This window comes from Corella eumyota, chromosome 5 (genome assembly GCF_963082875.1).
Source record: "Corella eumyota chromosome 5, kaCorEumy4.1, whole genome shotgun sequence".
Lineage (NCBI taxonomy): Eukaryota > Metazoa > Chordata > Ascidiacea > Phlebobranchia > Corellidae > Corella > Corella eumyota.
Window position 1 is genome coordinate 5,954,137 of NC_137494.1, and position 25,895 is coordinate 5,980,031.

Consider the following 25,895-nt stretch of genomic DNA (forward strand, 5'->3'; position numbering starts at 1 on the left):
CTTGAATGTTAGTTAGGCCAATGCGCGTCTAATAAAATACAACATTTTAGGTTTTGAGATTTCTTATATTCATTGGCCAAAAATATCACGTGACCTAATTAAGTCATAAGACATCAGCTTACGTTGATCAGTGGGGAGGTGACCTCACAGATAATTGCACATTTGCTTTTATATCTTATAAATAAATATATTACTATTTGTGGTGCGTAATAATTTTAAAGAAAATAATTTTAAAAATTTAAATTTTACGGAAATTAAAAATTATTATCGAACATGTTAACTTTTGTTAAATTATTCTTCCGTTGATATAAGTTTGTTATCTAAATTTTTTTAAATCCAAGTTTGAAAATGTTAGACATTACTGAATTTTTACCATTTCACAATACCAAATGTAATGTAACACGTCCCTTATAAGCTAAAGTCATAAGACATCAGCTTAAATTGTTGAGTGATGGGTACCCCACATACAATTGCACATTTGCCCTTACATCTTATTAATAAATATATTACTATTTGTGGTGCTTAATAATTTTAAAGAAAATAATTTTAAAAATTTAAATTTTATGGAATTTAAAAATTATTATCAAACATGTTAACTTTTGTTAATTTATTTTTCCGTTGATATAAGTTCGTTATCTAAATTTTTTCAAATCTAAGTTTGAAAATGTTAGGAATTACCGCATTTTTACCATTTCTCAATAGCAAATGTAATATTAAACATGTATTTTAAGTACTAATATCATAAAATACATTATATTAAATTTTAAATGCTTAATATCAAACTTTAATTTTTAATAAACAAACAAGAATTTAAATATAATAAACAAACAAAAATTAAACTTTTAATCCATTTTCGAGTTATTAATATTATGATATATAACTGGCCAAAATTTGAAAACTTAATAACGATCTCTAAATTTTAATAAACAAACACCTATTAATTACTAATTAATAATATTTAAATTATCAAAATAGGAGGATTAAAACACAATATGATAATAAACAACATACTAAAATTTAAAAAATTTATGTACACAAAATCAAAAGTTATTCGATTTCAAAATTCGGATTAATAAGAATAAAAATAAAAATAAAAATAAAAATAAATATACGGACAATAACAATATGTTTCGAAATCTAATATTTCGAACCATAACTAGATTTATTTGATAAATAAAAAATAGTTCGAAATTATTTGAATATTTTTAAAATTCTTTAAATTTTATCTTTAAATTTTAATAAATAAACAAGCAATTAGTATTTAGTAATAATTAAATTTTGAGAATAGAAGGATTGGAACACAATATTAATATAAACAACATACTAAAATTTCAGAACTTTATATAAACAAGATCAAAAGTTATTTTGAACCAAAGTTTGGATGAGTAAGAAAAATAAAGATATTAATAAAACTGACAATAACAATATGTTTCGAAATCTAAAATTTCGAACCATAATTAATCATTCAAATTGATGCGCACTAGTCTTACTTATTTATTAGATGAAAAAATTAGCAAAATATAACTGAAAACGAAAAAGTGAGGAAGTATTTTTGTTTTAACTTATTCGACACACTATTGTTATTGCGTTACAGGTTTGCCAGAATTTGCTATTTCAATAAAAATCAAACTTACAGCAAAAACTCAAAGAATAAACCTTACAAGACTTTGACAATTTTTTTTATAGTTTTATATTTATTTTGAACTAATATTTTTTTGGTCTTGTCGTATTTGCCTATTATTATGTAAATATAAATAAACGTTGTTTTTTGAACTTCTTAGTTGGCGCAACGTTAAGGTGCTTGCTATACTATCGAACCGTTGGCACCAGTTCGAATCCGGTAAAGAACAAAAGCAAAAAAATAATCTAATATATTATTGGCGTTTCATGTTATTAGTATGTACACGCAAAGCAGCAATCCATAGGCATTATCGGTAGTTCGCGGGTTTTTATGTCAAATTGTGTCAAAACTTTTGTATAACGCAAATTGACACATTTTATGTGACATTTTCCGTGACACAGCTTTGAGTATTAATATATTTAAAATAGGTTTATAACGTTAGTGCAGTGGTTATGGTAAATCGAATTTAAGATAAAAAAAAAAAAAATTTTAAAAATTTTGTACAAACTTATAATTGTAAATGCATATAATGTCACAGGGTCACTTAAAGCCCAACTGGCCGAAAAAAAATATGCTGTAACTTTTTTATTTTAAATTTTTTATCTTGGATTTCAGTTAGACAAATGCGCAACTAATAAAGCAATGAATTTTGGATTTTAAGATTTGGCAATTTTTAGGTAATAGGCTTATAACTTTTATGAGTATTAATATATTTAAAATAGGTGCATACCGTAACTGCGGTTGTTATAATAAATGGAATTTAAGGTCTAAAAAAAAAAAAATTTTCAAAAATTTTGTACAAACTTATAATTACATATGCCTATGACGACATAGGGTCACTTAAAGGCCAACTAGCCCAAAAAAATGCCCTAGCTTTGTCATTTTATATTTTTTTGCAGTTTAAAATATCTTGGAATCAAGTTGCACATCTAATTAAGCAATTAATTTTGCATTTCAAAATTTGGCAATTTTTATGTAATATGCCTATAACTTTTGTAAGTATTAATATTTTTGAATAATATTAATAAAATAGGTTCATACCGTTACTGCGGTTGTTATGGTAAATGGAATTTTAAATTTAAATTTTTTTTTTTTTAAATTTTTGTACAAACTTATAATTATATATGCATATGACGTTACAGGGTCACTTAATGGCTCACTGGCTAAACAAAAAATTGCCCTAACATTTTTATTTAAAATTTTTTTTGCGAATTTTTTTATCTTGGAATAAAGTTAGACAAATGCACATATCTGCCAGTTACTTTATGTCGCAACTCTTAGTAACTTTTACCTATTTAACGTCATATAAAATGTTTTATTTCTTAATTAGACTGTACAAACCTGACCCATTTCACGCTAGAACCACGCGTTACATTTGATGACGTATTCGCTGTTTTCAGATTTAGTGTTTGCATGAAGCGAAGTACAACCAGGTAAAAAATGCACATCAAGGCGAACTGATTATTTTTAAAGAAAAATTTAACAAGTGGTTTTAAAAAACTAAACGTTATAGTTAAATGGTTTTTAAATGCGTGTTAATATTGACACGTTATTAAAATAATATTTTATCATTTAAAATGTGATTTAAAAAAAAATTATTTAAATATAATTCTTTGTTTATGTTTTAAAGTATGTTGATGATACGATTTTATTTAACCAATATGCAAAAACTCACAATTGCTTTGTTTATTAATTTTCAGGCCTTTATTTTTCTTTTAGGTTACAAATTTTTAATTCGTAAAAGCACAACTTTAATACTGTAAATGCATACATACAAAATATTATTTTTTATTTTTTCTATTTTTTAAGCAAATATTAGTTGGAATTAACAACTATAGTTTAATAAGAAGTGATAACAATAAAAATGTTTTTAAAGGAACTTTTTCTAAATAAAACAAAACTAAAGAAGCGTAAAAAAACAAAAACAACTGTTAAGTTTGCAGAAAAAAAGTGCTTCACATGTTTGCATTAACCGTAACCCTCAACTCGATTAACTTTAAAAATATTTTTTAAGCACGAAATACCGAAAAGTTGTTTTGCGGAAAACCTTAGCTACGGGTCAAACACAAAGTTTGCCACAAACTATTTTAACGAAAAATTTTACTTTTTTAGTGTTAGAAATAGACTTTTTTCGAGTAACGAGATACTATATACATACATCGCAAACGTTCACGGGACCATTTGCAAAAAATGCATTTGTCTGGCAGTTGACTGTTAAATTAAATGTTATATAAGAAAGGTGGTAGAAGTAAAACTTATATATTCTTTGTAGTGTGTAAGCTACTTGTTTTTATTTAATTATTGTTTATAGTTATAAAAGGTTTTCTTTAGGTTCTATTACACTGAAAAAAACGATGTTTTTATTGTATTTGATGATATTAGCTTGCTTGTTTGCTTATGATCAAGGCAAACGGGAAATGGTTATGACTTGTGGGGTTGATAATATGAAAATACGGCGCGGAGGAATGGGATATCCAGGAAAACGTGGCCCAATTGGTCCCATTGGTGCCAAAGGAGTTCGTGGTGCAAAAGGTGAACGTGGAAGTAGCGATTCCTGGCAAATTTCTTTTCTTTTAATGCAGAAAAGAATAAATGAACTCGAAAGTAGTGTTAATACAACTAAAGTCGCAAAGCAAGCTCTCTTTTTTCAGATGCAGAATAGAATTAATGAACTTGAGAGGAGTGTTAATAAAACTGAAGTCGCCTGCCAAGCTTCTTTTCTTCGTATGCAAAATAGGATTAATGATCTTGAAAATCGAGGTAACAAAAATTTTGATTTACATTGTAAGTTTACTTCAGTAATTTTTTCTTAATAATTTTAGCGTTGCCGTTTCTAAACTGTATAAATCTTTATGAAGCCGGTTTTACAGAAAGTGGTGTATCCGACATGTTTTTACGAACAGCTAAAGCAGTATATTGTGATCAAGAAACAGACGGTGGAGGATGGTTGGTTCGTCACTAGACTTATAAGATATAAAAAGCAAGTAAAACCACACTAGCACTTTTGTATTTTTGTTTAAGGTGTTTCAAAAACGTATTAACGGATCGCAAGACTTTTACTTGAATTGGAACAACTACGTAGACGGTTTTGGAAATGCCGAAGGCGAATATTGGTTGGGTTAGAGTTTAATTTATAGTAACCTGTATATGTATATGTTATTATGTATATAAAGCAAGCGTGCCAGTTACAAATATAAAATACGGCCTTCAAGAGAATAAAATACGGTCCTTTAATCACAGACTGACCTTACTTATTATATATGTAATGACGATAATGAATGATATTACAATTACAACTATCCAACTTGAATAATACAGAAACAAAATATTAGGTACACTGAAAAAATACTTAAAGACCGAAAAAAAATTCAAGGTACGATATAAACATAATTCCAAAAAAAGCTAAACATAAACCAGAAATAAAAAACACACATTAACGATTCATGGTGTCCTGCCAAAAAAAAACATACTAATTAAATTAACAATATATAAAATATCGGTGTATATGACAAACTAAAAGAAGTACAAAAAACTTAGCAAAAAAATATTGTTTTATTTTAAGCTTAAACTAAAGAACATTTACAGGTAATGTAACATAATCTTTTAACAGGTCTCAAATTTCTTCATTATTTAACAAAGTTTAGAACATTTGAACTCCGTATTGAAATCACCGATTGGGAAAATGAAACACGATATGCCAAGTACAGCTATACTAAAGTAAATTATCGGAATAATTTAATTTAATAATATTTTTTTTGGTCACGTAAACGAATCTACAATCTGGCTTCTTTTACATCTGGGAATATGCCTAAGATTATATCAAAACCTTCTTAGATTGCGTATATTGCTTTTAAAAAACCCCATTTACATTTTAATTTAATGAGAAAAATTTGTTAACAAAATTATGTTTACAGGACGTTTACAAGTTTTTTAAAATAAGCTTCGAATACTATTTAAACCTTTTTTAGCAACTTTAAAATCGGAGATGCCGCATCGTTTTATCGATTAACTGTAGAAGGATACAATGAAAATGCCGGTAAATTAAACTTAGCTTGTAAGAACTAAAACCAACATTAAGCTATAGAAAAATTTAACATATAGCCGTTGCCTAATGTCGGAATTACAACTATTTTGTTATATTTTAATATAAGATGATAGGTTTGTAAATTTTTGAGGTATTTAAAATAAATAATTTTTGCCATGTTTGTGTGAACTTATAATGTACAATTTTAATGGTTTATAATTTGAAGGTGATTCGATGGCGTACAGTAATGGGCAGAATTTTTCAACATTTGATCAGGATCATGATAATAGTAGTGGCGATTGTGCTAAATCACTACATGGCGCTTGGTGGTATCAATCTTGTTACCGCGCAAATTTAAATGGAAAATATCTTAAAGGCCAAACAGAAACAGGAAAAGCGACAGCGTGGATAGATTGGAAAAGAAAAAATTACTTTTTAAAGAAAACAAAAATGATGATAAGGCCAGTACAAAATTCCGACTAATTTACAACAACCCCCAAAAAAATATTTTTTAAAACTTAGCATCGTTGAAAATATCTTGTAAATAATAATAGCATTGCTTTTAAATTGTAACCGACTTTTATGTATACTAAGTTCAAATCTGTACAGTTTTTCAAGGTTTGTTTAAAGAAAACAAATAAATTTTGCGTCGCATACTGAAAAAACAATAAATCAAAAATTTAGTTTAGTTCATAAAAAACACCACCAGGCCTCTTTTAACATTATAAAAAATTCAAACAAATATTCAACATTTTTAAATTCATTTTATTTGGTTTAATATTATCTGAAACAATAGTCACCAAGAGGAGATACATTTGCTAGAAAATGGCACGCAAAAAATCAGAACTTAAAATTTTTGGAACGTCAAAAAAACAAAATAAACAAACTTTTATATTGGTAGAAAATTTAAGATAGTAACCATGTTTTGCTAAACGTTGAACTTTTTAAAAGAGTTGAAAAAAATACAGATTTCGGACAAAAATATTGTAAAATTAAATAGAATTTGGATCTTTGCTATTTTGAAGCTCATTCGCCCTTGAAAGTTTTGACAAAAGCGCCGACAACTTCACGGAGTTTACTTTCAGTCGTTTCAGACAACTTTCCTTCGGTTCTTAAAAAAAATTGCAAAAAAAAATTAAAACAACTGTACAAAATTGAATGTTATACAAAATAAATATTCAACCAAATCATAAAGTTATTATTAAAAAAAACATAAAAACTAAATCTGCTAAAATTTAAGTTAAATTCATACCTAATTGTATCTACAAGCTGTGCATGATTTGCTTTCATGTGAGCCAAGAAGTCAGTTTCAAAAGTTGTGACTTTGGTCGGCTCAATTTTGTCCAAAAATCCTCTCACGCCGCAGAAGATTACAACAATTTGTTCGGCAATGTCCATTGGAGCTAACAAACATTACCGAGTAAAAGGTGATTTAAGGTAACTTATTTATTAAAAAGGGGGCATAAAACCGAAAACAACTAAAATGTAAGATTTTATACAATTAAAAACAGATTTCAAAAAATGCCATAAAAATAATTTTTTTAACTTTTTGTCGGAAAAACTTAACTGAAAAAAAACTAAAGCTTTATATGGTAAAAAAATTTATGTTTAAAAAGCAGTATATTTTGGTATTGTTCACTTACAATATTGGACTTGTTTAAGAAGTTCAGTCAGCCTGACACCACGATTAAGGAGTTGTTGAGTTGCAGCGTCCATGTCGCTTCCGAATTGAGCAAAAGCGGCGACTTCACGATATTGTGCCAAGTCCAACTTCATCGTTCCAGAAACCTGGGATGCAGAAAAAGTTTAAAAAAATCTTCAAAATTATTTTTTAAATCAGTCACTGTAATTCTATATTTTTATGTTTAAAAAAAATAATTTGGTGCCTTTTTATTTAAAATGGCACTCATAGAAAGTTTTAGATTTTTAGAATTCATTATTTTTAACTTAAAAACAATTGCTAAATTTAAATCAAAGTTTAATGTAGAGACAGCGAACAAAAAAGCTCCGGAAATTAATTTTCTGGACTTTAGGTAACTGCTCTGTAGTTTAATCTAGCACCAATGCAAGATCTTAATAACACAATAACAGTTGTAAGAATCCAAGGAGGTGCAAAATCACAAACAAAAGTAAAATGTCCACTCTCTATATTACTAAAAATACTGCCATTTGTGGTGCTCAACGAAACTACACTTCACAAAAACAAAATTCTACTTCAGTATATCTAATAAACCCTATATTTAAGTACAGTCTAACAAATAACAAATTTTTAGCTTACCTGCTTCATTCCTTTAATTTGAGCAGCTGATCCGACACGACTTACAGACAAACCGACGTTAATGGCAGGTCTGATACCTTTGTGGAACAATTCAGTTTCCAAGAAAATCTGGTAATCAAAATTTATATGACAATAAAAAAATACAAATTTGTAATGCACACATAAATGGCTTAATGTCTATTTTAAGAACAGAATATATGACAATAAAAAAAATACAAATTTGTAATGCACACATAAATGGCTTTATGTCTATTTTAAAAACAGAAAAAAAACTGACTGTTTACAAAATGCAATAAAAATATAAATTAAAATAAAAAAAATGAAAAAAACAAATGGCATAACCCCGAAACGAAAAAGGAAAACAATTATTTAATTACCTGTCCATCAGTAATGGAAATCACATTAGTTGGAATGTAAGCAGACACATCACCAGCTTGGGTCTCGATAACTGGAAGAGCAGTCAAAGATCCTCCTCCAAAAGCATCGCTCATTTTGGCAGCTCTTTCCAGAAGACGAGAGTGAAGGTAGAAGACATCTCCGGGGAAAGCCTCACGACCGGGAGGTCGACGAAGAAGCAAGGACATCTGACGGTACGCCACAGCCTAGAAAAAATTAATTTTTAAAACAGCTTTCATTTTAATGTTATGACTACAACTAGAAGCTAACTACCACACAGATAACACCTTAAAAAAAACATAATTTGGTGTAATTTTTGAAATATAATACAAACAACAAAAAAATTTTTAAAGTTTTTATTGAAGTACCTGCTTGGATAAATCGTCATAGATGATTAAAGCGTGTTTTCCATTATCTCTGAAGTATTCTCCCATCGAAGTAGCAGAATAGGGAGCCAAGTACTGGAGAGGGGCTGCATAGGCAGCAGAAGCGACAACCACGATAGAGTACTTCATTGAATCTAGCCCAAACAAATAAAATTTTTAAAATCCCACCACAATTAACTAATAATTCTTTTTTATTTAAAAAGCTACATAGTAGGCTTGAAAAATCGTATCTCACCAGTGCTTTCGAGTCTGGAAATAAGCTGAGTGATAGTGGATTGTTTTTGGCCCACAGCAACGTAGATGCAATACAACTTCTTTTTCTCGTCATTGGCTTCATTGAATCGGCGTTGGTTGATGATAGTATCAATGGCTACAGCAGTTTTACTGTTTAAATTAAATTAAAAAGTGAGGATTTTAAAATCAATATATAACCTTACATTTAAAAATGTTTAGAAACAAAAAATCTTTGAAATTGTTATATATATATACATGGATATTTTTAAATCTTTTATATATATACAAACTAAAAAAAAAACCTTTTAAACCAAATACCGAAGAAACAAACTTTAAGTAATCTTACACTTTAAAACAGTTTTCTCAAATCTAATTTAAAATCAACAAAAAGATTAATATTCTGCTTACCCAGTTTGTCTGTCACCAATGATCAATTCTCTTTGACCACGACCGATTGGCACAAGTGAATCAATAGCTTTCAATCCAGTCTGCATAGGCTCACTTACACTGACTCGAGCAATAATACCCGGGGCTTTAATGTCCACCCTTCTTCTGGTAGTGGTTGGGATTGGACCCTAAAAAAGGGTTCATGACATGGTTTTAAAAACAGAAGGATAAAAATAATAATAATAAAGAATAGACAGAAAAGTGTCATAAAGCATATTTATCTAACTGACACCTTATAGCATAAACCCCACACACATACAAATTTTATTAAAAATAATTTAATTTACTATTAAAAAAATATTACCTTTCCATCCAGAGGATTACCGAGAGCATCTACAACTCTTCCGAGCAACTCTATTCCAACTGGAACATCCACGATTGCTCCTGTTCTCTTTACGATGTCTCCTTCCTGGATGTTACGATCGTTTCCGAAAACCACAATACCAACGTTGTCTTTTTCCAAGTTCAGTGCCATACCCTAGTTGAAAGTTTGTTTAAATTATAAAAAGATATTATTAAAAATACAAAAAAATTTTGATTACAAATATAAGCATTAAAATAAACTAAGTAAATTAAAAAAAACGTTCTAAATATTTGTAAAAATTTATTAACAATGTAAAAAAATTGCTATCAAACTAAACAACATTAAATAATGAACCAAATGTATTAAAAAAAAGTTACATATAAATAGTAAAATAAAAATCTTTAATTACTTTTACACCGCTGCTGAATTCCACCATCTCCTCTGCTTGGATGTTACGAAGACCATGTACACGAGCAATTCCATCTCCGATGGTTAACACTCGACCAGTTTCGGTTAAATCTTCAGCTGGGGAAGTTGCTAGGATCCGTTTTTCAAGAATATGAGCAAGTTCGGCAGCCCCTAAAAGTTGTAAATGGACAGTTATTTTTTAAGTTGATAACATTTTAAATAAGTTACAGAATACATAAACTGTTGTGAACAAAATATATATATCAACATATATATATAAAACAAAATATATATAATTTATCTTATGTAAGAACGCGCAGGCTAAATTTATGTAAAATTTATACATTATTTAACAGCAAAATACATAAACTAAATCAGTAATAAACGCGTTAATAATTTTTTTAAATGACCTTGCTTTTCTGCATAAACCTGTTGTGAAGTTGACAAATTTCGGGCAGCAATTGCACTTGCAGCTTTTAAGGTGTTTGAAGCCTTTATTAAAAATATATTTACACTAAATCCACAGGTAGTAACGGGTTTTTATTATAAATTCATGTAATGATAATATCTTTTTAAATTAACGGTCAAAACGCAAAGTTAAACTTACATTTTTGCTAGCCCGTGGTAAACTTCTGGCAAGAGATGCCAAAATCTTAGAGGAAATCATTATGTTACCGTTTATTTCAAATAAAAAATTACTTTTAAAACTATTTACACTGCTCAGGCCACCTGTTTACCAGTTTATTCAGGGTCTCAATGATTTGAGAATCTGAATTTTGTTTAGCAAAGCTCGGGATCGATTTCATTCAATCACGTTACCGGTAGGACGTTCGCCCCCGATGTTAGCATGGTAAATCCCACGTTGCAAATTTATTCATCCGTAGCAATACAAAATTTCGATTAATGACGGTGACGCGCTTAAAGGTTTGATAATAAACTTAGAAAGTAACTATTTCATAAAAAAGGGTAATTTAAAAATTAAACAATATTGATTTTAGGAGATTTAGCAGTATTATTTTTATTAGCGTGCATTTTGTGTACGTTACACTATAAACTAATATTAAGTGTAGGTCGAAACCTTTAAAAATATTACAACTAAACTAAAACATGTTATAATAGCTATAATCTACACAACGCCCTTCAATATAAAAATTATATGAGCCCTTTTTTAAGGACAAATTAAAGTAAAACAGTAGGTTTTTAAAAAATATTAAATCAGTTCAAATTGTAACTTAAAGAAAAAATTCATAGAGTAAGATTTAATAAAAGGTTAGAATTTCAGGTTGCATTATTTTTTTGTTAATTGGCAGTTGACAACAGCGTAAAAACACTACAATATCTGTTATAAAGCATATATATGGTCGAAATGACATAATCAAAAACTGGGTTTAGTAGCTTAGTTAGAATTTTTAATGTTAAACAAACTATACACCTAGTTGAAGCTCACTACTTAGTGCGCGACAAGTTACATAATAAATAAAGCATCCTGTTGCATAATACAGAAGACGAATAAGAAGATCATATTTGTTAGTAGGAGCAGCCGGATTTATTCTTTCCCCGTGGTCTTCTGCATGCCTTTTAAAGACACGACCCTGTCGCATGCGCCCTGAAATAAAAACAGCGTGTACTCAACATAACCACTAATAAAAATATAAAATACATACAAGTAGCTTACCTTGACTAAATCGTATGTGCATTCTATTAACCATGTTGTACAAAAACCACAATAGTAACAAAAAAAGGGCCGCGACTACAGCCAAAATTAACATCGTATTTACTTTGGCTTTTAAAGTTGGTGTTTTTTTTAAAGTATGAGCTAAAAAAACATGAATGTTTTTAATTAATAGCAACAATTATAAAATGGTTGTATTCTTTATATGAAACAGGTTTTGTTATTACTCATCGTTTTAGTGCAGAAGATATAAGGAAGTAAGCAACGTTCTTCAACTACTTGCGTCTTTTCATATGTATAGTCATATTCGTTTTCATTGAACTCACTAACAGCATCATGTGCATACCTCATCAAAGAACCCATATTAACGATTATTTAATTTTTTTAAATAAAAATTAGAAATTACTCTGTAATATAAAATTATTTTAAGGTCAATTTAATTTGTTCATTGCTAAAAAAGCTACCTAAAACTGCGTTAGTAAGTAAAACTATAACTTTAATTTTTCTGCCAGGAGTTTAAATTGAATATTTTTTTCCTTAAGGCCCTAAACTGTTTTGTCAACATGAAGAGTTGGTTAGCTAACTTTTTTTTTTTGAACCTAGTAGACCGAATCAGTTAACATAGGCTACCTTAAATTTTCAATCGTAAGCGTAACCATTAAAATAAATACTAAAGTTACAAAAACTTACACGTTATATGCTTAAAAAAAACATTATATGCTTTGTAAATGTCTTTTAAGTATGCTTTTAAAAAATTGCACTTTTTTACGCTTTTCTCTGTTGGGTAATGTAATATATATTATAACGGTTAATTAATTTAAAACAAGTTGTAATAATGTAGCGTATTATATATTTAATAAACACACTTTTTTCAGTTTATACAATTTAATAAACGACTCAATAACCTTTTGAATCTAAGTAAATGAAATATTTTTGCTCAGGTTCAAATTATAAGTGTTTTTTTTATTTGCTACGTAGCAACTAAAAACGTGGCCAACAACACTGTAATGCATGTTTTTAAGTACTTTTATAGTAGAAATATAATCAAAAATAATAGTCCAGTAGCTTATAGAAAACGTTAACGGTAAAATAAACTTGGTAATTACTTATACCTAATTAAAGCCCATTAACAGTGCGCACAAACGTTTGTATAATAAAGCAAGCCGTTGTACAATAAATAAGGCGAATGAGAAAATCATATATATTTGTGGGAGCCGCAGGATTCACTATTTCACCTTGGACTACCTCACGCCTTTCCAAGTGATTAAAATGTCGCATAGGGTCTGAAAAAAAATAATGGTAATTTCAACTACATACTTATATATATAGATAGACTTACCTTGAAAAAGATGTCTGTAAATGTTATTAACTATGCTGCACAAAGCCCAGAGCATTACTAAGAAAAGCAGAAAAAAAACGCCAGCCATCGTCAAAATTAACATTGCATCATATTTAGTTTTGAATGTGGGCGTTTTTTTAAAACTATTTGCTGAAACAAACAAAATGCTTTGGTTTCTTATGGCTTCAATAAATAGGTAAAGCAACTTTTTTAAAGATGTTTTATGCAGAAAAGCAGACCACATCATTAGCCATAAATTTATTTTTTTGGCTATATTAATAATTATAAACAAGCTTTGTTTATACTTATCGTTTTAGTGCAACCAATTAAAGGAAAAATACAATGCTTTTCTTCTACTTGTGTTGCTTCATATGTATAATCATTTTGATTTTTATTAAACTCTTCGGAAGCATCATTCACAAGTTTCATTAAATCACCCATTTTAACAGTTCAGCAATATTTTAAATAAAATAGTTACCTTGTAATTTAAGATAAATGTAAATTAAACATTGTCGAAATTAAACTGCGTTACTACACAAATAATTACTCTCATGTTTCTGCATGCAGTTTTATTTATCATTTTTTTCAGGTCAAAAACCACCTTTCTACAAGAATAGTGTGTACAGAACCTGAGCTTGCTTAAATGCATAGCGAACATTTTTTTTCTCTTCATGATAAACTTGTTTTGTTATTTCAAGCTACTTGGCATTATACCTTGCAAACCATAATAAAATAATAACAGGTATAAGTTAACACTTGTCATACGTAGTTTTGTGTGGACAAATTAATCATCAATTAATATAGTTTTATATACGTCGCTTATGTTAAAATAATACAAGTGACGTACGCAAGACTATTTTTTGTATAGGTACGTTGAATGCCAAAAAATATAACAAAACTGCACGTTTAAACCACTCAATAAACTGTTTTTGTACGACTTTTATTAGGTTCTAATTTTTACAATATTACGAAATGCTAATAAGATTTTAATCAAGTTTACCTTTAGTTGTATAGGTATTGAGGTTAGAAAAAATAACTACGTCAAAGATAAATAACTTTTCAAAATACGTTAAAACTAAATTGCTTAAATTAAAAATAATTGCATAATTGTAGTTATAGGTAGCTTGCTAACAATAGTTTACCACTCGCATTTGGTTGTTTTAAAAAAAAATTAAAAATTACAATTTTAAATTTGAAAAAAAAAAAAATTTACAAAAACAATACAAAGTTTATAATTAACACTAAATTGTCTCAAGCCAAAAAGATATAAAAAAAACAATTTTAAGCAAAACAGATATGTTTAAGTTTGTAGTAGATTTGTTGTAGCAGACAACATAAATTTAAAAAAAATTTTAGAATAATTATTTTGAATTGCATTAAAGGCTTTTTTAATATCACGTATAAAAACTTTTTTTTGGTTTAGGATCCCCCCTAAAATTTATTTTTGAAGACGCTCCTGCGGAGCCGAAATGTTGACTATTTTAACTCGATCTCTAGTCCTTGTAGTGTTACTTTCTGTAATGTTAAATATACCCAAAATTATATTAAATTTATAAAAAAAAAACAATAAAATTTAGCAGCTTGGTGTAGTGGTAAGAACACTTGCTACACCACCATGAGGTCCTGGGTTCAATCCCCAATGCTCTCATGCTGTAGCGCCCTTGAGTAAGGCGCTATAAACGGTAAGAACTCCTAATGAGCCAGCACTTAATTAGCCGCATAAATATCGGGCAATTATATTTTATATAATATTCTAAAATGCTAAAAGCAACTCGAGAATGGGTCGGAGTAACTGATGTTACTCTTTGTTTGGTCGCACGTTCGACACCCCTACATCGAGGATAAAAATATATACAAAAAAAATAAAATATGCTGATTTACCTTGGCTATTTGGCCGACATACAAAGTATACGAACAAACCAAACACAACCACAGCAATTAGCATAATAAGCATACCCAAAATTACATAAGACCAGGTATTTACAACTGGAATTTTGTTGTTTTTCATAGCTAAACACATAAGAAACTGTCTTAAAAACTACGTTACTTAAAGTCAAATTAGGTAGGCCTTTTTGGAGTATTGTTTATATAAATTAGTATGCTAAATGCTAAAAAATAAAACTAAACAAATAAAGTTATATACTTAAAATAAATAGTACATCTATTATTTTATGTAAAAATTAAAAAGTAAAAACACAAATCGGTTATACTGGCCTAATAGGTTGATTATTTTAATTTTAAAAGCTAGCATTTTTTTGCAATACTTGTCGTTGTTGTGCAACTAATAAAAGGAAGATAGCAATGTTGTTCCACAGTATGTGATTGTTCGTGAGTATAATCATATATGTAGTTGTATTGATATTCAGCTGCATATTTATTTTCATCTTCGTAAACCTTTAAATCACTCATAGCCTACTAATGATAATTATTCCGTATAAATAAAGACCTAAACGAAAGCATATGACTATATCAAACAGGTAATTAGTAGGCCTGTACCATAACATAACTAAAATAGTAATTCAGGCAAATCCTAACATATTTTATTCAGTTTTTTCTATTTGACAATAATTGATGTTGATGTTTAAAGCAAACAAATGTAGATTAAACGTATAGCAGCACGTAGGCTACGCCTTATATTTAACTAAAAGGTAAATACTCACAACTAGACAAAGCAAATATTTTTTTATCGATAGAATATATAAAGGATAAAAATGTGCACATAAAAAGAAATTACCATTTGTTATTTTTAATATATTTATTATTCCATTAAAGTCCAGTAGTATTAATACAATTAACTTAATTAACTGTTAAGATAACAATTTATCGCCCTTCCCAAATTCGACGCCACTGCGGCGAAACTATTTTTCCGATCTAGGGAAAGATGTGAACAATTTGCAAAACTGTATAATTTGACAAGTGAGAACTTTAAAAATGTAGGCACGTACAAGTATTTTTAGTTGTAAAACCAACTTCATAAAGTCCTTGGTTAAATTCCCACCGTTTCCAAGTCGTAGTGTAGCTTATTTTGGATAAATCCACATAAGCTAACTTTTAATTTTATAAACAAACAGTTTTTGATGTTGATTTAAAATGGAATTGTTATTTATTTGCTGACAAGCTTTAACGTATTTTTTCTCCCTATTTAAATAATAAGTTTCAATGCTTTTAACTATAACTTGTTTATCGAATTTGCGGGTTATTTAACAACTCTTATCACATGGGAACTCTAACCTCGTTTTTCTGGTATTGAATCATTTTTTCAACGATTCATTTCTTTTTTTTATTAAGTGCAAATGTTCGTTTTAAAAACAGTTAGGCAATTTCGTTCTGCTGAACGGACGCCACTTAATAAACATGGATTTAGACATTACTTAAATTCAGAGTTTATTTCCGTAAGATTTAGCCAGAATTTTATATTCTTGTATCAACCAACAATTAGGACAGTTCCTAAAAATTAAAATTAATAATTCGCTACAGTAGCACCATTTACCAAGATGTTATTTTATAAACGACCGTCAAGTTATCCGGCATTATAATCATTAATATTAAAAATTGCCAGAATAAGCTCAAGGCTTGGACCAAATGCAACGCTATGTTTAGACATAATGTCGGAGTCCGTTCAAGAAAAGAACATGTGAAAACAAAGATAGCTTAAAGTAAACCCAGTTTTACATTTTCTTATTGTAGCCACATATGCACACAATTAAAGCGTAAAAACAACAGTCTGGCCTGTATCACTTTTAATAAAAGAACAGCCCGTAATATACATTTTTTTACTTTTTTTATTTTGATCAAAATTGTGAATTCGGATTAATTACAGTTCTGTTGATATGATTCCAGCAAAGTTTTGTTTAATTCCAAGCCAACGTTATTTAAACCAGACTCAACATTTTCCAATCCATTATAGCTAAAAATATGTTGCCTTACTACTTCATCATTAATTTGTTTCACAAGTTTAAAAACATTTTTTCTGGAAGTTTCGTTGGCAACAAAAGGCTAAAAAAAACAAAAAATGAATAAAAAAATGCATTGTTTTAGGTTTAATATTAAACAAAAACAAAATATTTTTTTGTTAATCAATTTCTGTTAAAATTTACTTTAAATAAATACAAAGCGATGTGATGTATTGCCAATTTGTACAAAAATGGGGAATTGTTTAATGTACAATAACCTCGTGCCAATGCCCGTATATAAGCCATTATGACGTCATTGTCACATTCTTGAGGATCATGATAAAATTTTGAGGGCAGTAAAATCTAGAATAAAATTTTTTTGAAAAAAAAACAACTTGATAATAAGCCAATAACTAATCAAACCATATGCTAATATTTTTTTTAATTTAAAAAAAGTCTTGTTCAAAAAACTGATTTGTAATAGCAAATAAAAGTAATTTATACCCGATTTGATTTTAAGCGAATTATTTTCAAAGTTTCAGCTCTTTGCAACCACAACAATAACTTGAGCTTAGAAGACCCTCTCTGTGTTAAAGGAATTAAAATAACTGCAGCAAACAAGTCATTGCCATAAGAATCCCCTTCAAAATGTTCAAGCAATGACGAATAACTAAATAAGGTTGCAATAGTTAAGGTTAAACTGTATACCCTATTGTACGTTACTTAAGGCCAAAAGGTCTATAGTTTAATTCTCACTAACAGTGGTTACAATATTTTTTTCCTTTATTTAAATGACCAAAAGTTAAGGTTACCAAATTTAAAATAATATGTTTTAAGTAATATTATAAATAAAATGTTTTAAGCATTACTTTCAATAAAAATTTTGTATTTGCTGCCTTTTTCTAATTATTTAAAACTAAAAAGTAATTTAAAAAAAATAAGTGAATTATATTTACAAATCAGTGAAAGACAGTATTCCAGGAATAGGTGAATTAAAATCCAGATCATCCATGTTTAAATTTGAACAAATATATCCAAATATTTCAGTTAATAAACTATGTATGGAAGATTCTAGAAACACATCGCTTCCTAAAATAAAAAAAATTATCTAAATTTAAAAATGTCACATATATATACTTAAATTATTGCCATTAAAATTAAATAATAATAACTACTAAAAAAATGCATATATAAAAGACAAATTTTTATTATTTTTTTTCACAATAAAAAATATTAAGAATCTAAAAAATAAAATATATTTTTAAGTTGACCTGTCATGAACACACACAACAGTCTGACTAATATCGCGGTAATATTTATTTTTTTTAAACTTTCAGATCGATATTCCAGAAGAAATTTTAAGAATGATAAGCATGACGTGACGGTTTGTATGGAAATGGAAATTGAGTCAGCTTTTTCTATTCCACCCCTTGAACAAAAAAATAAAAATTTAATTTTTTTTTTAATTAGAATTATTTGTTATATAATATTTAAAAAAATTTTACTTACTGGTTAACGGCAATGTCATACACTTGCATTATGGGTATAAAGAACCAATCAAGTGGAACTAAATTTCCTTCAAAAGATGGTGGAATAAAAAATGTTGTAATTTCTGAAGAATTTTGTATGCTCCTAAAAATAAAGCAATTTTAAAGAACACAACAATAAATAAACCAATAATAAATTTTAACAAACCATTGTTTAGATTGCAAAATAAGTTTTTGTGGAATAGTCAGGGAAGTCATGTATGTTGCACGAATTTTTTGAAGATCAAGACATGAACTACTTTCACCTTGTTGATTTGATTCAGAATCGCTACAATTAAAGCAAAAATCACATTTTTAGTTTGTAATATAAATAAGCATTGTTACATTTTTAAGTCCTTCTAATATCGAAAGCACAAAAAACACTAATTAAGACACCTGGTATTATTGCATTAGGTTCGATTCCCACTGCTTCCATGTTATAGTATCTGTAAGTAATCCTAATGGCAATATCTTATAGCCAAACAACCGTTGATTAAGTAAAACACTAAATAATACATACCAAAAACTGCCACACTCAGTTAAAGACTAAGTAAAAAATGAACTTGGCTTTTTTAAACTTATCAAGATTTCTGAAATCAATTTTTGACAATAATTTTTTTATAAAAAATTGGTAAAATATCTTTAAAATATGAATATTACCTTGTTAAGTTAGGATGAAATAAAACTGCAGATAATAAATCATGAGCATAATGTTCATCACCAGATCGTAAATTAGAAAAGGCAGACAGGGAAATATTGTGAAAATGACTTGACACTATTCTCAATTTTGTCGAATCATTAAGATTAAGACTAGTGGATGCCATTTGGACAGCCTGCAAAAAAATAACTTTTGTAAAAAAGACAACGGAATTTTTGTAAGCATTGAATTTTGACATAAAAACCAATATTTAAAAAAGGAAACAATATCAACCTGACATTGGTTAGAAACTTTGAAAGCCAAGTATTTAAAGCAATACACCATGTCACTAGGTTTAATCATATAAAGATAGAATATTACAAAAAAAGACATTAGAAATAGCTTAAACATCAACTATTTAAAAAAATAAAATTTTACTAAAATCTTATGATGTACTTACAACTAAAATAAATAGTTTGGATGCCCAGTAGTCAGTGTGCACAAATGTATGAGTGGTAAAATTGTTTAAAATTGGAAAAAAATCATGATGGGAACTCTCACCCCATGAGATTAAAAACTGCACAAAATTGGAACACAATGTTTTGTCAGCTCTGAAACAATTAAAGAGCAGTTTTTAATGTTTCAAAAATACGTTTTAAAGCTGTTAATGCTTTACCTGCAGAGTAAATAAGCACATCGCAAATAAGAATTTATAAATTGACCATTTTTCATTGAAGCAAAAAATTGTGATTTGTCCTCAATTTTGTGAAAGCACAGTTCCAAAGATGGCAAATTTAAAATTTCAGAAGTTTTACTGATATTCAAAGACTTTTGTCTGTTTAAAAGTATATGTTAATTTATTTAAACAATTTAATAAGCATACCAATATTGACTTGTTTAGGGTTGTAGTATTTGAAAAATTTACTCATTTTTATGAAGTTTCAATACTATAGTTGTTAATGGCTTTAACAATGAAAAAGTAGAATCTTTGACAAGAGCGCAAGTTAGTTCGTTAGCATTTAGATTTATCAATTTTTGTGAACATATAAACAAAATATCCAACCCAGCAGATAAAATCCCAACATATTTATTGCCCTAAATTAAAAAAAAGATTTAAATTCAAAATAGAAAAAAAAAGTTAAAAAAAATAGAAAAACACCTATGTAAAATTAAATAAAATATATTTATTTTTATATTTGTAATTTAAAATAGCAAATATATTAAATATTATATTACACTTACCTTAAAATTATTATGTTTAGTAGTTAAAATAGTTACAACATCTTGTAGTAGTACACTAATCATTCCAACATAACCCTCTATCTCGAAGTAAGGAAATTTTATGTCAGCTTCGTCATTTAAAGAAGAAATATTGGTAAACGCTGTTGAAAAGCACTTTAATACATGCTGTACCCATAAAAATTTGGCATGATTAAATGGTTGATGAATTATCATAGTACATTTTTGTAATTGTTGGACAAGATTTGATGAACAATTCCTAAAACAAGTTTTAATAAACATTTTCAGTTTACTATATTTTAAATATTAATAAAAAAAAATAGTATATATGAATTTTAAACACATAAATTAGCCAATCCTGATTAAGGAATTTATTAATTTAAAATTAACCATAAAAAAATAGCTAGTTAAATATACAACTTATTTAGAAAGGACGATTAATATTGTATAGTGTTTAATTAAAATTGCATAAATTTTTAAAATTACTCATTTAACTTACCTAAATATGTCAGCTGTAATTCCATAAGACAAACAAACAATCCATAACTTCCAAGCCTCCAATTCAGCTTTAATTACCAATGGATTTGCATTGCCATTAAGATCTAATTTTAAATTAAACATTAGGTCAACAAAGATAGACATTAATTAACTAAACAAGTAAGTTAGGTATTCTGACTATGACACCACACTGCCGGTTATTAGTATGATATATATTATATATATGCCAAAAATAAAGAAAAAAATAGCCATTCTAATAAGCAATTCTATAGTGTAAAATTGTAAAAAAAAAAAAAAGATTTTTTTGTAAATGATGCCTCATTTAATATCAAAATTTTAAATAATTAAAAATGTCTAAACTAACAAAAATTTATAAAAAAAATACCTTCATCAAATCCATGTTCTTGTTGAAAAGAAATACCACCAACAACATGAACAAACCTCATTATATTTGTCAAAATATTTTTATGTTTTTCAAGTAATTTTTTTGCGATATTTTTTCCAGATTGGCAAATAATACGAATCATCCTTAAAACTTGAGGAAAGGGTAACTTATTTGAATCTAAAAATATAAGACAAAACTTTATTACAAAATAATGCACATAATATAAAAAAACGGGTTTGTTATAGATTTGATTTTGAGTTAGAAATGGTATTCTAAAAACTTAGGAAATCCTTAATGTACAAGTGTCTACTGTTTAATCTTCAGTTTATACATAACATTTTTGAAGCATACTTTGACCCAAGCTCAAAAGACAATTAGAAGCTTTAAAAATTAAAATTCAAATTAAGAAAAATACCAAATTGGCAAACACTAAGTAAAAAAAATTTCCAAAAAGATGTGAAGTTAGCCTTTTTACATTAAAGTTAATTATAAACGTAACCACAAAAAAATTGCTAACCTTGTTCTGCGAGAGTCCAAGTTATTGGTAAATATTGTTCAACAATAAATTCCATCAACCTCGGGCATTCAACAATTTTCATACAAGCATGCAGAGAATGAGAACAAATCCGTTCCAGAATTTCTAAACATTTTAGTTTGAGGTTCAATTCTGGTTTACAGACTTCCAAAATGTACCTGAAAAGAAAACATTGTTAAAAAAGGGTAGATCATTTGTACTTTACAGTTTCCAGAAAAAGGGACAAAAATAAGAGAGAAAATTATCGAGGACTATAAAATAAAGTTCAAGATTAGCAAATATCACAAAGTGTGAGAGAGAATTAGCCAAGACTGTTAAGTTACAAAGTATTTTTAAAAACCAAAAAGTATAGATGAACTAAAACTTTTCAAAAAGTTTTAAATTAATTTAGTTAATTTTTTTTATTATTTTATAATTGTTTACCTTATTCTTGGTAGCAGGTCCATTTTAAGAAACCCAAGAATAAGATCTTGTGAAGTTAATTCAAAATCAGTTTCAATCTTGCCAGCTTGTCCTGATTTTGAACACAAAGTTTGTAAACTTGGAAATTCACAACCACGATAACACAAAAAGTTTACATCAAGAAATTCTTTCTGGAAAATTTATAAAAACATAAAATAAAAGATTTATGTAGTAGCATAGTATTACTGTTAGTTTCTATATAAGTTATTTTTATACATATATTTATCTCTAACAAAAAAGGTCAACTTTGCACTTAAGGTTACTTTTGCTACCGTGCCATAGTTTTTAGTACAAGTATAAGGTAAGTCACATAAAAAATACAAAATCAAACTAATGTTTAAATATTTACCTTTTAACCAATATTAAATTACAAAAATTTTAAGATACATAGTTTAACATATTGGTTTTTTGATATACATAAACATAAGTTAAGTATTATATTCTATAATAAACGCAAGGATAACAAAAACAAATACCAAAACTAAATTTGATGAGTATATATTAAGCATAAGCATACAAAATTTTCTATTTATTTAAAATCTAAATTTTTTACCTCCTGATTTCTTAAACTCACAACTGCCCATAAAAGTTGAACAGAAGCTTGCAAACAAGCTTGGGATTTTTCATCTAACGACCATCTAATAATAAAGGGCAACCCTGCGTCTAGTAAAACACTCAACAAACAATTTGATAACCTGGACTTATATTGACCTTGTTTGTCCTAAATTAAAAAAATTTAAAAGATAGATTCGAATACAAATATTTTTTTAAGGAAAAATTTTATTGATTAAGATGATTAATCAACTTAATTAGCTAGAAAAATTACAATAAGACTAAAATGTAATAAAACAGAATTATTTTAAGATATTAAAAAATAATATTCATACAAAATTATTAAGAATTTTCAAAACCTCACTTTTAGAACAATTTTAGTCAAAATTTTTAACGACAGAACTCGTTGTTGCATAAATTCACTTCTCGACAAATCAACAAGTTCCTGCAACGTATAACCAGGTAAATCTGGTTCAGTTCCATGGTGATGTAAACCAACATGCGATGGAATTTTGTGACTTTTTTCAGAAGATATTAAGTTACCCTCAAAATCAAACCTAAAAATTGTAAGTTTTCAATTTTAATATTTTATGTGAAGCTATGTTAGTTAAATATTAAGAAACGTACAACTACCATTCAAAATAGAATAGAGTTTAATAAATGATTTACAATTTACACTCTAAGTTTATAAATTGCTATGTAAAGGCTTATATTTTTTAATTTTTAAATTAAAATCTATTTGTTAAAAGAGTTTCATAATTTTGTAATTATTATCTATATAATAAACGAATTTAAATAAAAGCAATTTTAACCTTTGAGCTATTTCAATCTTTTTATTTTTTGTTTCCTTAATTGTTTGTTTTTTATCTGAAGTAGACGATTCTTGCATCCATTTTAATTTATCTTCCTCTACAACATCCATGTGCATCCACTTGTTCTTTAGCTCTTCCACCTCTTTCGGAGGAGCCTTGCTTATCTCTGAAAATATTTTTAAAAAAATTTTATTTTAAAACCACTAAGGTTGGGTAATTATTTTTACAAAAATATTTTTAACCTTGTTCTTTAATTAAATCAAGTTCTATGGCTTTTTCTTCTTCCAAGTTAGTTTTTAAATCGGATAAAAATCTTTCCTCTGAAGATTTCTTTTTATCTAAATAAAAAAGTCAAAAACTTTTAAAATAATTTTTTCTATAAGATTATCCACAACCAAATTATTATAAAAAAAATAATGTTTATAAATACAATACTTACTTGAATTCTTTTTCATTAAAAATTGCAATAATTTAGGATCGAGGGAAGATTTGAGTTTATCTTGCTGCTGTAAAATTTCTTGCTCAGTCATTTGACTTAACTTAGCAATATTGTCCTCATTTATTTGAGAAACATCTTTAGAATAAGAAGATGCCGCAGTAGTAGATAAACCAGTGCCAGTTACAATACTAAATAAAAAAAATTACATTTTATTTACATATCAAATAATACAATTTCGTTAAAGGATAAATTTTAAAGGGTCGTGATTTTAATCCCCACTGCTCTCATGATATAGCGCCCCTTAATTAAAGAGCTATAAGCGGTATAAAGACCTGCTGAGCCAGCACTTAATCAGCAGCTGATTAATTGGACAATTATAATCTATATAATATCCCAAACTGCTACAGGCAACTCGAGACTGAGTCAGAGTAACTGATGTTACTTTATGTTTAGGTCGAGCAATTAACCTTTTCCCATCGAGGATAAAGATATAAACAAAAAAAATATATTTAGGTACCTAAAACGCTTTATACAAAATATTATAAAATGTAATCCAATAATAAAAATTAGAAAAAATCTTTTAAAGTTAGTTACCGGGATTCAGGATATAAATCTTTCAATCTTAGTTTTGAAATTCCTTCCTCCAGTGTTTTTAAACTACAGGTTTTTACTTCTTTAGTGTCATCTGAATTCTCTTTTGAGGTTGTTGGTATAAACTGTTGTGCAAACAAGCTTTCTTTTTTTCTAGAATGGAAGAAAATCATAAAATAAAACTCTTTTCTTATTAGGTTTTTTAAATGTAGTATTTAATAACCAGGCCTTGAAAATATTTAACCATGGGGTATCTACATACAGCTTTTTTAATTAAAAAAAGTTTTAATTTAAATAAAATACATAACATTCAAATATTAAAACATTTATACCAAAAATCAAACAAAAGTAAACAAACTTTTTATCAAACTTCTTTAAATCTTTGCTTTTTGGTGCTAATGGAAAAGAGGTAGAGCGTGAAGCAGGAAAACTTATTGTTTTGTTGCTAACATCCCTCTCTTTAATGATATTTGACAACACTGTTGTAATATGAGTGTCAAGATGATCCATTTCTTCCATCACATCACCTAAAATATTATGTCAATAGATTACAATAACTGTTTTAATTATAACTTAAGTTTTTAGTTTTGTATGAGTGACTATTTAATTATAAAATGTGGTTTATTCACAATTAAACAATTTGTCCATTATTTTGGTTTTTAAGTAGATTTAACAGGTGTAGAAGTTTTTTTATGAAGCGATTTAACATACAAGCAGTAAGAATTTACCCAAATACCGTGAGTTAAGCGGATAGAAATACCACAAACGTCTGAATGTTGTAATTGTATAATATATAACTGTATAATATTAATATTTACCAGATTGAGAATGTGGTCCAATCTTATCTCTTTCTCTCCGAAACTTGGATTTTTTACTTTTTGGAGGAGAAATATCTTGCGTTTGATCAGTTTCAATTTTTACAACATCTTTTTCCGTCAAATCGTTTCCTTTTTTTGCGCATTTAACCAACGTTGCCGACGGTTTTTGGCCGCTTGATAAAAACTGAGATTGAAAATCTAGCAAGTCCTCTTCATCTTGCCCAGGAGCAGGGCGTTTAATAAACCTCTCCATTTAAAACAAAGACTTATTTGCAAGTTTTTATTCCTAAAAACGCACGTGCGATAAGTTTCTTAAACTTTCACAAAAAAACGTACAGAAGGTAGTTTCCCTAAACTAAAAACATAACTAATTTATCCTCAGTATATTTCATTTTTTAC

General features: G+C 27.8%; 5 protein-coding genes across 5 annotated transcripts; 1 reads left to right on the forward strand and 4 right to left on the reverse strand.

The window, feature by feature from the left end:
- The first annotated feature begins 3,943 nt into the window (after positions 1 to 3,943).
- On the forward strand, positions 3,944 to 6,293 carry LOC145751891 (microfibril-associated glycoprotein 4-like). The gene is made up of 6 exons (XM_082568022.1): positions 3,944 to 4,381; positions 4,444 to 4,571; positions 4,643 to 4,739; positions 5,232 to 5,322; positions 5,590 to 5,657; positions 5,872 to 6,293. The coding sequence occupies exons 1-6, from the start codon at positions 3,976 to 3,978 to the stop codon at positions 6,126 to 6,128; spliced, it is 1,047 nt and encodes a 348-aa protein (XP_082424148.1). The 5' UTR covers positions 3,944 to 3,975; the 3' UTR covers positions 6,129 to 6,293.
- Positions 6,294 to 6,389: 96 nt separating this feature from the next.
- Positions 6,390 to 10,911, reverse strand: LOC145751890 (ATP synthase F(1) complex subunit alpha, mitochondrial-like). The gene is made up of 12 exons (XM_082568021.1): positions 10,706 to 10,911; positions 10,509 to 10,590; positions 10,100 to 10,269; positions 9,691 to 9,864; positions 9,348 to 9,514; positions 8,941 to 9,089; positions 8,688 to 8,839; positions 8,301 to 8,525; positions 7,924 to 8,031; positions 7,289 to 7,433; positions 6,898 to 7,048; positions 6,390 to 6,756 (listed from the first exon to the last, which is right to left on the reverse strand). Exons 1-12 carry the CDS (start codon positions 10,763 to 10,765, stop codon positions 6,672 to 6,674), a joined length of 1,668 nt encoding a protein of 555 aa, XP_082424147.1. The 5' UTR covers positions 10,766 to 10,911; the 3' UTR covers positions 6,390 to 6,671.
- A 116-nt stretch (positions 10,912 to 11,027) lies between these two features.
- LOC145751892 (uncharacterized) lies at positions 11,028 to 12,173 on the reverse strand. The gene is made up of 3 exons (XM_082568023.1): positions 11,998 to 12,173; positions 11,774 to 11,914; positions 11,028 to 11,704 (listed from the first exon to the last, which is right to left on the reverse strand). Exons 1-3 carry the CDS (start codon positions 12,131 to 12,133, stop codon positions 11,523 to 11,525), a joined length of 459 nt encoding a protein of 152 aa, XP_082424149.1. The 5' UTR covers positions 12,134 to 12,173; the 3' UTR covers positions 11,028 to 11,522.
- Positions 12,174 to 12,712: 539 nt separating this feature from the next.
- Positions 12,713 to 13,582, reverse strand: LOC145753221 (uncharacterized). Its single transcript, XM_082569618.1, has 3 exons — positions 13,415 to 13,582; positions 13,110 to 13,259; positions 12,713 to 13,053 (listed from the first exon to the last, which is right to left on the reverse strand). The coding sequence occupies exons 1-3, from the start codon at positions 13,548 to 13,550 to the stop codon at positions 12,887 to 12,889; spliced, it is 453 nt and encodes a 150-aa protein (XP_082425744.1). The 5' UTR covers positions 13,551 to 13,582; the 3' UTR covers positions 12,713 to 12,886.
- Positions 13,583 to 16,908: 3,326 nt separating this feature from the next.
- LOC145752632 (RNA polymerase II-associated protein 1-like) lies at positions 16,909 to 25,802 on the reverse strand. The gene is made up of 24 exons (XM_082568935.1): positions 25,497 to 25,802; positions 25,037 to 25,205; positions 24,682 to 24,831; positions 24,088 to 24,275; positions 23,891 to 23,986; positions 23,649 to 23,814; positions 23,201 to 23,393; positions 22,838 to 23,005; positions 22,246 to 22,415; positions 21,805 to 21,980; positions 21,288 to 21,464; positions 20,904 to 21,006; positions 20,408 to 20,663; positions 20,091 to 20,260; positions 19,842 to 20,000; positions 19,626 to 19,776; positions 19,189 to 19,361; positions 18,698 to 18,817; positions 18,512 to 18,634; positions 18,274 to 18,431; positions 17,959 to 18,091; positions 17,507 to 17,672; positions 17,207 to 17,365; positions 16,909 to 17,105 (listed from the first exon to the last, which is right to left on the reverse strand). Exons 1-24 carry the CDS (start codon positions 25,747 to 25,749, stop codon positions 16,920 to 16,922), a joined length of 3,963 nt encoding a protein of 1,320 aa, XP_082425061.1. The 5' UTR covers positions 25,750 to 25,802; the 3' UTR covers positions 16,909 to 16,919.
- Positions 25,803 to 25,895: the final 93 nt, after the last annotated feature.